The sequence below is a fragment of the Drosophila kikkawai genome, chromosome 3R (assembly GCF_030179895.1).
Source record: "Drosophila kikkawai strain 14028-0561.14 chromosome 3R, DkikHiC1v2, whole genome shotgun sequence".
NCBI classification, from domain to species: Eukaryota; Metazoa; Arthropoda; class Insecta; order Diptera; family Drosophilidae; genus Drosophila; species Drosophila kikkawai.
In genome coordinates, this window is record NC_091731.1 from 28,783,828 (window position 1) to 28,797,423 (window position 13,596).

The 13,596-nt window shown below is 42.4% G+C and overlaps 1 protein-coding gene across 1 annotated transcript in view; it reads left to right on the forward strand.

Annotated features, from left to right (window-relative positions):
- The window catches only part of mAChR-B (muscarinic acetylcholine receptor), a 38,306-nt gene that overhangs the window by 17,384 nt on the left and 7,326 nt on the right, over nt 1-13,596 (forward strand). The window contains exon 2 of the mRNA XM_041777139.2: nt 7,704-8,026. Coding sequence (XP_041633073.1) covers nt 7,914-8,026 — 113 coding nt within the window. The 5' untranslated portion in view covers nt 7,704-7,913. The remainder of the gene's footprint in view (nt 1-7,703; nt 8,027-13,596) is intronic.

Genomic DNA, 13,596 nt, shown 5'->3' on the forward strand with positions numbered 1-13,596 from the left:
TTGTAAATTCATAAGCCAAGAAATGGTTATCTTAAGGCACTCTGAAAAATTTTACTAATGTTTTTAAATAATTAAAATATTTTCTGGTTAATTGATACATAAGATGAATATATGCATTTCAGTTAGGGTTTTTGAAAAACCCCAATTTATAATTTATATTCCAACTGTATTCCTTAGTATATCTTTCTGTGTTTTCACCAAGTCAAGTACCACGGTTCCTTGAATCTGGGAATTGCCTCAGCTGGGCAAGATGAAGAGATGCGCTCGCCTCGCTGCCTAATTCAGCCACGTAGCTGGGCATTCATAAATCTGTTGCATAAACTTTGGCGAGTGGCAGAACAGAGGGGGGGAAAAGAGAGCAGGGAATGAAATCATAGCCAGGCACATTAACATGGCCCCATGAAAGATGCATGAGCCGCACAACAATGGGGCAGAGCGAGCAGCCCGGAGTCCCAAGAACCAGAGGAGCCTCCTCCTCCTTTTGCGGGTGTCGAGAGCTGTGGCAGGAAAATCCCCATGCTCGTTTCAGCCGCCCCGGCACGTCAGATACTTTATGCGATTATAATAAACTAAACTCTATAAAGTTGTCATATTCAATTCCCTACCCATGCAACGGCATAAATTAGGCTTAGTGGAATGGGCGGCTCCTCTGTAAGCAAGGGGGCATGGCAGCTGGCTCAAAGCTGCAGTTGCGTGCCAAAGCAAACATATTCACATCGATTGATCGATCGGTGGCAGCAGTGGCACATGAAAATGTCAGCACAATTAAGCCCATTGAATCAATTTACGCCTCAGCTGTTTGCCACTGGAGAGTGTCCGCCATTTCGAGGGGTTTGGGGACTGGTTTTCCCCAGGCGTGGGAAAACTCGTAGCTACTACACGCAAAATTTTGTATTGCACGTAAGCCTTTAAGACCTGTTAATTGAGTGCTTATCGATTAACAAAGCCCCTGAGTTAATTACACAAAGCCACAAATGGAACTATAAACCAGAAATTACAGCCTAAGGACTGTCCAAAGCCTACTATTATAGTCAGTTTAATTAAGTGTGTTTGTCCTATTATTTTTGTAACAGATACAAAGCTTTAGCTAAGCTATTATTTCTGTAAATAGCTCTTTTAAGCGGAAATTGGGTTGATTAAGGGCTTTTCAAGATGGAAAAAGAACAAATTGAGAAGCTTAAGTAAAAATAAAAATGTCTGCGATATGCTTTAAATATTTTAAAAGTAACTAAATAAGCAAAACAGATATTAAAATTAAATTCACCCACCTTTTCTCATAAATAAGTAGTGTTTCTCTAGCTTTTATAATTGTTCCACAACACAATATACAACCTTCGGGTCCAGAAAGAAAGGGAAAAGCGGGCACAAGCACTGCTTATAAGGACATAAAATATGAGCACGTCTCGGCCGGGCCACCACCTACCCAGCAGGACATCGGCAGCAGCAACCTCAGCATAATTAAAGCCGCTGACAAGCCATGAAAGAGCGGTCCCAGGACAGTGGGGTTACCTCTGCCCCCTAAATTCAGTGCTGCATGATAAATGGCATTAATAAATTCGACACGGTAATTTTGTATTCCGAAAATGCCTCATAAAAGTCAAATTTCAACTGGGCATACCGCTGTTACCGGTGCTGCTGCACATTGCGCATACGCAGCGTTGGTCGGCAGGTAAAACATTCAATTAGTGCGACTGCCAGGACAGGAAGGCCCAGGAACCAACATGGCAGTGGTGGCAGCAGCGGCAGCAGCAGGAGCCAACAGCATCATCAAAAACGCATCAAGCTCATTAGGGGAATGGAAAAAGGAAGGAGCCACAAAGGCGGGAGAGGGTGTGCACTCTAAGAAAATTTTAGAGAAAATCAGTAGAACTCCAAATTTTTTATAAAGGGTTTTTAATATTAATTAAATTATACATAGTTTGAAATTATTTGTTTAAATTTGTAGTGATTCTATAAATATTTTTTGTTTCAAAAACCAGTTTTCGATTTTTCAATATTAAGGAATGTAATTTCTAATCCAGAACTCTTCAAGTGTATTCAAAATCTTACCAAAATGAATACTGTTATGAATAAACTGCTTTTCAAGTGTAGCAGGCACGACCAAAGCGAAGGCATTTGCTCTGTCATTTTATGGTTTGCTGCCACACGGAAGTAGCTGCGTCCTTTTGCCACCCTTGCTGGTGCCACAGTTGCCACTGCCACTGCCTTTTGTTTACATTCCGTTTCGTTTTTCGCCTGAAATGAGCTCCAAATGACAAGGCGAGCAAGGAGGCAGGCAGCAAGGCAGCAAGCGACGGCAGGGTACAAGGACGAAAAATGCGACAAACTGTGCCAAGCAATTTTCAGCTCGAATCGTTTGTGCCCATAGTTTTTAACGTGCTCTGCTCTGCTGTGGTTGCGGTGTGTGTGTGTGCGTGGGGCAATTTGCTGCAAGTGTCGCACAAACGCATTTTGCAGTTGTTGCATTAAGCCAGAAGGCGGCAACAGCGATTACGGTATTATCATTGTCATAATCATAAAAACATATTGCAATGGCAGGACCCAGGGGAGGGTAGAGTGCAGGAAAACAGAAAACGGAAAAACGGAAGGAAGCACAAATTAAGAAGGATGCTGGGTTTGTTCTCGAGGCGCGCAGTAAATGCTCTTTATTAGTTGGTACTGAAATGGAATGCCTTTTGGGATTTTTGCTCATTTACGCTGAATTTAACTTTTATTCTTTCAAATAAAGCGTTGAACTTTACATGTTTAGTGTTTAAGTCTGACTTGTTAGTAGTTTTACGCTTCTTAATCAAGGCAATCAATTAATTAATTCTCCTAATTTAAAGTAAATTTAAAGTAGCTTTCCCTCCACTCATCAGAAATGAAAACATGGCACTTAAAATTAAATAAATACAAAGTTCCCGCCATTTTCTTGTCAAGCCCTTCTCTGCGCTTCTCACTTCGCTCAGTTAACCCAAACAAAACAGACACTGTTTACCAACTTAATCGATCTGTTGAAAATCCATCTGTTCTAAGCCGCAGATTTTACGCTCTAGCACCTTCCTGCAGCAGAGCCGGCAGTGTTTTTGAGAATTTTCAGCACTTCTGGATGCTCGCGCAGCAAGTGTCGCTTACCATTTTGTTGTTGTGCCCAAGGGGGATTTTTTTATGCCTTCGCTATCTGGCTGCCGGATATAAAAGCAACAACAGATTGCACAGCAATAAACGAGGCTGTCGACATGCATGAATACATACATATATGCCAGGACACAGTATGTGGCTGTGTGTGCTTTTCACATGCCACAAAAGACAACGCTAAGTGGCCTGGGGCGCAATTTTTGCCATTGGCGCTCGTTAAATTTGCATGTGCATTCCCTTATGAGTGTATGTGTGTGTCGTGTGTCGTATGTGTGTGTTTGCGTTTTGTCGGTGTGCAAAAAGTAAACGCGCAACAGTCTCTGAGAACGATTTGCGGTCTCTGGCTGTCTTGAAAAAGCGCTTTTCAGTACTCGCTGCGGCAAGGAAGCGAGCCAACCTTCATTTGGCATGCAGCAAGCGTGTCAAGGACAAGTCTGATGCAGCCACCGATTCAACAAGACAAGCCACCCACCACCGGAACACCTACCTCCCAACCTCCACACAAGCCACTTCTTACCAGCACACGTTGAAAAAATATCAATAGGTTACGTTTGAAGTTCAATTTCTTATATTTTTTATCATTGCTTTACATTTTGCAATATTTTACTAGCAAATTTTTGGATAAGTTAAATAGATTGTTGTTTCTTTGGCATTCTTTATTTTTAACATAAATTATAATTATAAAAACCCCATTATGTTTAAATTCTTTCAACTGTACTACCAACATTTCTCGTCCTGATAAAGTAGCTGAAATTGAAATTGCCCATGTGAGCCAGACAATTGACAAAGCGTCGCAGCCCAAAATTATTCATCACGTTGCGCGTCGTCTCTTATATTTATTTAAAATTTTACTTTGATTAAAATGCGCGTGCCAAGTAGTTCCCAGGGAGTCAGCCAAGGCAGCCAGCTAAAAAAGTGGGGAATGTTAATCTAGAACCTAGAACGTAGATGAATTAAACAGAAGCTGGAACAGAGCTCGCAATGGAAGTGGCTGTGGCAATGGTAGAAGTAGAGTAAAGAGCCTGAACGTTTTGTAATTAAAACTTGCCGGGCGCACTTGCACAAGTTGATTATGCGGCACATAGCCTTCTATTCCCTGGCCATTTTCCTCCGGCTTTCCACCCTCAGATTTTCGCCCCCTCTTTGCCGCCGTGACCAGAGAATGCTGTCAAAATCATAATCTGCGGCCGGGGCTTGGGCACAAAAGAATGCCATTGCCGTTGACAGTTTTTGACGCTCCAGAATGCCAAACCAGCATCATCGTCATCATTGTCGTCCATACCTTTGGGGGATTATGGATGCAGCCTTCAAAGGATATTAGCGCATGATTGGAAGCCGTGCTAACCGAAAACTGCAGGGTCTTTGTGCAGGCAATTAACGCGAGCCCACGAGTCCTGTCCAGCAAGGATGCCCCTATGATCTTAACAAAAAAAATTGAACGAGAATTGCCGCCCCGAGTCAAGGGCCAATCAAATTTTGGGACTTTCATTATTTTTCCTGATGAATCTCGTGGCCCTTTTGTTGGCTTGATTAAATTACTTTTCATTATTTGCCAAATAAGAGCCAACAAAAAAAAAGGGATAGGATGCGGCGTAAAAGGAAGCATCAGTGGCAAGGACAACGGCTGGCTTACACATTTAATAAGTTTATTAAAAGGCAAAAAAGCAAGAATGGCAAAAGGCAAAAGCGGGTTATTATGGCAACAAGCGCGAGCTCACTCGCTGGTAGAACGGGCCAAATCTTATCTAACAAGGACCCCAGATCTCAATCCCTTTTTTATTGTCTCCCTGGAACACCTGGCCTGGAAGGGGGGCGGGGGGCGAAAGTTGCGCGACATAATTGCTGATTTAAGGTGCCGCCTTGCCTTTCCCCTACTACCACCTCCCTGGAATCCTTTGCCATTCAGGCAAACACATTGCGTACATATTTCACTTTCCGAGCGCACGCCAAGAATGCCAACAACTTTGAGTTGTGCAAACAAAGCCAACGGCTTCGCTGGAAACCCAGTAGCTCCTTTAGCACCCCGCTGAAAGCCCCAGCGCCTGCTTTGAGGATATATCCGCCATTCAGGCCTTGTGTCATTCGTGTGGCAACCTCGATTCTGTTTTAAGCTCAAGCCAACGTCCGTTGCAGGTAGATGTGAGATATGAAGGCGAAGAATGCAACAGACCACAGTACTGGTGGCACAGTACAGTGAGAAATTATTCTAAAATATTTTTAAATATTATTAAAAATAGCAACTTAAAGAGAATAAAAAGACGAAAGACAATATCGATATATACACCATACAAAAAAAAACATTTTAGGGATATTTTTCGATAAAAGCGATATTCTAATATTGAATGCTCTCTTGACAGTTAAAATTTTAAAATATACAATTTTACGATGTTTCTTTTTTAATAAAAAATTTAATAAATTTAACTTTGGTTTAACTAAAACTATTAAAAACACGCTTTCAGTCTTTAAACTCTGGGTTTTCCTTTAGTGTATTTATTCAAGCTTAAAGTTTCCATGGAAACCGGAAACTGCGAGGAATTCCTCACCTCCTCCAAGCCGCCAGATCAACGCTTTGATCTTACAGCCTTCTGTTTTTGTTGTGCGGTCAACTGGGGAGTCTTTTACTTCTAGGAAAAGCAGTGGGTGCGGGTACAGGAGCAGTAAAAGCACCGTCCAACTCGGTGGTCAACTAGACAAAGGCTTAAGGTCCTTAAGCGGGATTATTACTTCACGTGTTGTGTGGCGAGAATGCCGCTTGAGTGCCACTGGGAGTTGGTAAAAGGTTCTTACGACATAGTTATGGCATTGTTAGAAGAACAGAGCTAGTCGAGCCGTGGGGTTATTGGTTTACCTACTAGAACACAATCAAAAGCTTATATATTAAAAGCAAATATCGCATAGATTGCAATTCAATTGTTTTGTGGTTAAGATTTTCTTTTCATGTCATAATTTTACTTATTCTGTTCTTATAAATATAGCATAGCACTCATTTTGGATTATAAACAAGCGTCTTCCTGGCAAATGACTCTATAAATAACCCTCTAATACCCACCTGTGACCACCTGCTAATTGTAATGCTTTTTGGCAACCTTTGTGGGTCTCAGACACAACCCATTTCAAGATTTAGGCACTTTCTGGCGAGAACTTCACGCAATCAAAGCGCTTAACCCGTACGGGGCTGGGCCTCAATTAGCATAGAAATTGGGACCGGGCTTTGATTTGGGTTTGGTTTCTGGGCTTGGCCTCGCTTCGGGCTGCCCTCGATGACAAGAACCGGCGGCGACAGATCCTGACAGCTGTCAGCCTGGGATTGTCGCATGTGTTGACGGATTAAGGAGGCAACCTTTTCTTGCAAACTAACTAGGTTACGGGTATATATCTTGGTTGTGGCAATGTTTTGGGAATTAAATGAAAACAAATTGTCTCTACTAATTCAATTTCCACTCAATCAAAGTGCCAGCGGACGTGCTGTCAGGATACAAGGATACAACACTTTCAAGTGGCAGCCTGCAACCTGCAGCGTGCAACCTGGAACGCCGGGTAACTTGATTGTCTCTTGTGGAATTTGCCTGCCAAGAAGGCGCTCCACAAGTTTGTCCTATCGATTTGTTTGAAATTATATTTGAAAAGTTGAAAACTCAATTTCACCCCGTCGCTTTATACTTTATATATAAACCTTCTGGTCCCCTGCCTCGCGTCTTAAAAATAGCAAACAAGGGTAAAGGCAGAGCAGAACTTTGGTGGATTCCTCGGGCCAAATGCAACAGTCAAGAAGTTGGCCAGCCTCTGGGCCCCCGATGACCTCGCCGGAAGCAAGTTTGCCCTGCCTGTGAATACGAGTATTTAGTTTTAAATAACATCAATAGGGACCAGAGAACTAAACGTTTGAAACACAGAACACCCTACAGAGACGTTATTGTATAATAATTTCTTAGATGATAAGTTTTTAATTAACATAATGATTCTCGCTCTTTTATTTTATATATATCCCACTCTTTCCTTTAGTTCCTTATTTAAAGTGTCGAAAGTTTCACCTCACCAACTGTCCATCTCAATATTATAATACCCTAAGGTATTGAAAAAGTCAAGAAAATCACTGAAAGGGCCACGAGATAAAAAAGACATAGAGAAGGCGACGCCGGGCGAAGGCCACTCGAAGCTCAAGTGGCAGAGCCATAAGCAAATCATGGCATAACATAATGAGGCAACATAACAGAGTAGTAGGACAGGACAAAGGCGGGTCACCGGGCAGGGGGCATGGGCAGGCGCGGCGGAAAGGTTGCCAGGAAGCAACTGCCACAAGTAAATTGCATCGCCAGTCGCCGGTTGCCAGTTAACGGTTGCAAAATTAGTTTAAACTTGGCGGAAGCCAAGACAGTCACCAAGTGAACACAGAGAAAAATTGTAATGCACTATAAAGTATTTAAATAATTAAGTATTTTACAAATTAATTTTTTATTTCGCTTGTATTAGGATTTAATTAATGGGATATCCTTTTTTTCCCATTTCCATTTATAATTAGTTTAAACTTAATCTATTTTCTCCCAGTGCAGGCCTTGCCTAAGAGCCGCTTTTGTTGCCTCTTGCAGACGTTGCACCTGACCGGAGACAAGTCCTGCCATTCCGAGGAGGCAATGTAAGCATTCGGGGACAAACGTTGACGACAGCAGCACATTAAGGAGGAACAACTTGAAATTACCATTAAGACCGCAGAGGAGCGGGGGAGTGGAGTGGAGAGCGGGCAGCGGGAACAGGACCAGGAGTGGTGAGGAGTGGCAAGGAGAGAAGAGCTGTAGGGTATGCGGTCGCTCAACAAGTCAACGGGCCTCCAGGGCGGCGAGGAAGAGGCTGGCCTCAATGGCAACTCCAGCGACTCCATCTATTCCATCAAGAACCAGTGGATAACCGACTGGTGAGTTGGCTTAATATAATAGAGGGTTCCTTCTTAACTAAGTAAGAGATATTTGAAATCAATATTAAGTAAATACTTAAAATAATACAAGGATTGAAGTGTTTTGCAATTGAAACCTATTATTTTAGTTCAACTAGGCGGATACGTAATATTTCTTAAGGGTATGAGAGACGGATACGTAATTTTTTCAACATTTGTTTTTTATACCCTTGCAGGGTATTATAATTTCAGTCAGAAGTTTGCAACGCAGTGAAGGAGACGTTTCCGACCCTATAAAGTATATATATTCTTGATCAGCATCAACAGCCGAGTCGATCTAGCCATGTCCGTCTGTCCGTCTGTCTGTCTGTCCGTCTGTCCGTCTGTCTGTCTGTCCGTCTGTCCGTCTGTCTGTCTGTCTGTTTCTACGCAAACTAGTCCCTCAGTTTTAAAGCTATCTGAATGAAACTTTGCATATAGTCTTCTATATGCTCTCACTGCTATATATGTCGGAACGGGCCGGATCGGACGACTATATCATATAGCTGCCATACAAATGTTTGATAAATTTTTAGAAAAAAAATTATAACTTTGCTGTTTTTCAACATATTTGCACTATTTTTTAAATATGACCATTTTATATTATTCCTGAATTTTGGTAAAAATTTTATGAATATCGGACGACTATATCATATAGCTGCCATAGGAACGATCCGGAAATTAATAGAAAAAAAATTACAACATCTTTGTTTTTCAACGAATTTTTATCTTTTTTGAGATAGTGTCATCTTGTATTATTTTATAATTTCATATTTAATTTTATGAAAATCGGACAACTATATCAACAACTATATATAGAAAAAAATTATAACTTCTTTGTTTTTCAACGAATATTTATCTTTTTTGAGATATGGCCATTTTGTATTATTTTAAAATGTAATATTTAGTTTTATGAAAATCGGACGACTATATATTATAGCTGCCATAGGAACGATCGAAGAATTACAAGAAAAAAGTCGAACTTCGACAATTATCAACATATTTCACATTCTTCGAGTATGGCATTTTTAGGATTCTAAAATTTTAATATTGATATTATGAAAATCCGACAACTATATTTTATAAAGGGCGTATTAATATTTTGAATATAAATTAATACTTTTTTAGTATTTCATATATGGGCTTCACATTTTTTATATTACTAATATGTTTTGAATTTACATATATAGCTGATGTAAGATATATCTGACCAATTCTGCAATTGGCAATTGACTTCTCTTAGCCTCTGCTGAATTGCAGACTCTCCAATAAAATTAAAAGGTTATCGCAAAGGTTAATATTTCAGACCCGATATACATATATCTGTCACCTGTTATTAAGTTAAGAAACGGTAACATTCGAGGGATACATGCTGAAGTTGGTGTCAGGTATAAATGCAGCGCTCGCATAACCCTTAAATCATAACCTGATACCTGTTAGCAACATAACACGTGATCAATGTTGCACAATTGCATAAGCAAACAGGTATCAGGTATAAATGCAGCCCTCGCATAACCCTTAAATCATAATTTGATACCTGTTAGCAACATAACACGTGTTCAATGTTGCACAATTGCATAACCAATCGTATTACCTGATATATACCTGAAGTAGAGTCAAAAGGGTTAACCCTAAAGGTTGTTAACAGGTAATATAAGGTGCCTATTTATTTGCGCACATTTATAATCCGCGGATTAGTATTATCACGACAGTGACAGTGACAACATATACCAGTGCATCGAGTATTTTTATATTGTGTGAATGTATACTTTTAATCAGTGTAAAGACAAATAGTGTGTGTGTGTGTGTGTATATATATATCTCTATATATATAAAAGTGTACAACTATTTTTGGTAAGTTATACATTTTGTTTTTAAATTGTTAAATTTGGCCACAATTTTAGCAAGTTTTGGTTTGGGCATGTTTTGAAAAATTTGCCTCAATATATTTCGATTTCCTGTGGATACCATCGTTAGAGGGATTAGCTTTTTCAGCGTATAGTTTGTTTGAGTTTTAAAACGCCGTTAAGTTTATAGCGGCGTTTTAAATCTCACAAGCTGAACCCCCTAAAAGAATCTACGGTGGAAATCGAAATATAATGAGAACAATATTAAGTAAGGACATGGAGGCCCGGAGCACAAAATCGATCTTAATACATTTCAGATTTTAGAAACATACATTTAACCATATTATCTAACCATTTTTTAACAGGAACGAAAAGAAAATGCCACGCACATCTTCTTTATCTCAGGAGCAGCGTCGCCAAGCCGCACTTAGGAGAAGTCGCGCTCAATACGCTCGAAATGCTACGCAAATTAGAGCCCGAAATGCCGAGCACAATGCCTTTGTCCGCTCAGTGAATCCGGAGGTTGCACAGGAGGCTCGCGCTCGAGATACCGCAGTACGCTCTCAGAGAAGGCGTAGTGAACGAGTCCGAGCGCGGGAACGATTAAATGATGCAGCATCTCATGCACTCGCCAGGCAGAACTCTGAGGAGCGACGACGACAGCAGTCGCAGGATACTGCGGCTCGGGCTACCTGGAGATCGCTCGAGGAAAACCGCGGTCCAGAACGTGCACGGGATGCTGCAGCGCATGCACTCGCCAGGCAGAACTCTGAGGAGCGACGACGACAGCAGTCGCAAAATACTGCGGATCACGCTACCTGGAGATCGCTCGAGGAAAACCGCGGGCCAGAACGTGCACGGGATGCTGCAGCGCATGCACTCGCCAGGCAGAACTCTGAGGAGCGACGACGACAGCAGTCGCAAAATACTGCGGATCACGCTACCTGGAGATCGCTCGAGGAAAACCGCGGGCCAGAACGTTCACGGGATGCTGCAGCGCATGCACTCGCCAGGCAGAACTCTGAGGAGCGACGACGACAGCAGTCGCAGGATACAGCGGCTCGGGCTACCTGGAGATCGCTCGAGGAAAACCGCGGGCCAGAACGTGCACGGGATGCTGCAGCGCATGCACTCGCCAGACAGGACTCGGAGGAGCGACGACGACAGCAGTCGCAAAATACTGCGGATCACGCTACCTGGAGATCGCTCGAGGAAAACCGCGGGCCAGAACGTTCACGGGATGCTGCAGCGCATGCACTCGCCAGGCAGAACTCTGAGGAGCGACGACGACAGCAGTCGCAAAATACTGCGGATCACGCTACCTGGAGATCGCTAGAGGAAAACCGCGGGCCAGAACGTGCACGGGATGCTGCAGCGCATGCACTCGCCAGACAGAACTCTGAGGAGCGACGACGACAGCAGTCGCAGGATACTGCGGCTCGGGCTACCTGGAGATCGCTCGAGGAAAACCGCGGGCCAGAACGTGCACGGGATGCTGCAGCGCATGCACTCGCCAGACAGGACTCGGAGGAGCGACGACGACAACAGGTTCAAAACACCCTCTCTCGCTCTAACCGGAGGGCACAAGAGGAAAATAGGAGGGCCGAGAGAGCACGAGACGCCGAGGTCCACAGAATCACGAGGAACAACCCAATAACTCGGGCACGGGAACAACAAAGGAACACAATGCATCATCGGAACACCAGACTTCAGAGGAGACTTCGGGAGCAGCAAATTCAGGAAATGGCTGAGGAGCGGCTCCTCACATACAGGTCTATTTCCCAAAATCGCCAGGCTGAATCTGCAAGGCAGTCTCAGCGGAATATTGCTTCTAGAGCCGAACTTTCCATGGATGAAAGACAGGATCAACGGGAACGCCAACGCCAAAGGAACCGAGCCACTGCGAGGGAACAATATCGACGGAATATCAAGGATGGACCAACTGAATGCTGTGTATGCTGTGGAGGAACATGGTTTCCATCGCAGGTAAGTGGTTTAAACAAAATTTCTATATCTGCTAAGTATCCTGCTTTAGATGTTGACAACGCATTTTATTTAAGTAGGAAATTTCCAAGTCCGTCCGGCAAATATCAGTTTTGCAGCACATGTCGTCAGAGTGTTTCAAAGGGTAAATTACCTTCCCTTTGCCTCTCTAAAGGCTTTGACTTCCCAGATATCCCCGAGTGCCTTAAAAATTTAACATGTCTTGAGGAGCGCCTTATTTCTCCACGAATTCCTTTTATGCGCATTATCTCCCTAGGATATGAAAGGCAATGTGGAATTAGAGGTGCAGTAGTAAATGTTCCGATTTCGGTACCTGATACTGTAAACGCGCTTCCTCGTTCCTTTGATTCGACTCATGTCATACAGGTTCACCTTAAGAGGAAGCTAGAATATTCTCATAATTTCATGACAGAAACAATTCGACCCGCTCGGGTCCTTGAAGCTGTTCGTTATTTAGTTAACACTGAGCTTTACAGAAAGCACAATATTGCTTTTAATGGGAGTTGGCTTACTCAAATGGGAGATCGAGAAGAAATCCCTTTTATCGCAGATGAAGCCGACCGAGAGGAGGTGGAACAGCTATTACGCCAACTACCCAATTCTCAATTAAATCGACCAGAAGAAGATTTAAATCCAGGCGGTCATGAAACCCTTTTAGAAAATAATGACACTGCTCTTCAACGTATAGCTTTGGCCCCCGGAGAAGGGCGCCTGCCAACTAATTTAACCCTCGATGAAGATGCAGAAGAACTTTCGTTCCCAACAATCTCTTGCGGTGCTGTTTTCAAAGCAAAAACCACCTACGCAAAAAAAGCAAGATCGCAAATTCGTTTTTACGATCGTCGTTGTGCAGTAGTACCTAAGGTACTTTATATGTACAAATTTTACGAAATGCAGCGAATTCAAAATTCAATCTCCATTGCCCTTCGTAAAAAATCAGGTTCCGTAACTGCTGCCAATGTGATGGATAGTTCGTTTGTTGACAACCTTGTACAGCATGACGACGGATATCACATTCTAAAAGGTCTTCGATCCGCTCCAGCTCACTGGGAAGCTGAGAAAAAAAAAGTCATAGCTATGATAAGGCAATTTGGGCTGCCTACTTTTTTTATAACTTTTTCCGCAGCGGAATCCAAATGGAATGAACTTTTGGTGACTCTTTCTCGTCTATTGGATAATAGAAATATTACAGAAGACGAAGCGGCATCTCTTTCTACAGCCGAAAAAGCTAGATTAATAAGATCTGACCCAGTAACATGCTCCCGATACTTTGACTTTAGGTTTCGACAATTAATTAAATTGTTCAAAAGCTCCGAAATTTTTGGCGAGTTTACTCTGGTCCATTATTATTGGAGGATAGAATTCCAGCACAGAGGATCGCCCCACTCTCATGGAATGTATTGGTTTTCTGGCGCTCCAAAGCTAGAAGGACCAGAAAATTCCGATCAAGTGGTGAGTTTCATTGATCGTTTTATTACAACCACAGGGGACGATCCTGAATTGCAAGAAGTAATTCAATATCAGCGGCATAAACATAGTTCTTCGTGTTTAAGAGAACTGCGTGGCCAGGAATTCTGCAGGTTTCAAATGCCATACCCTCCAATGCCTGAAACAATGGTTTTGTTTCCGTTAGAAGACAACGAACCCAATGTTGAACATTTTAAAGAAATGTTTAAAAAAATTAAAGAGCTTTTAAAGTCA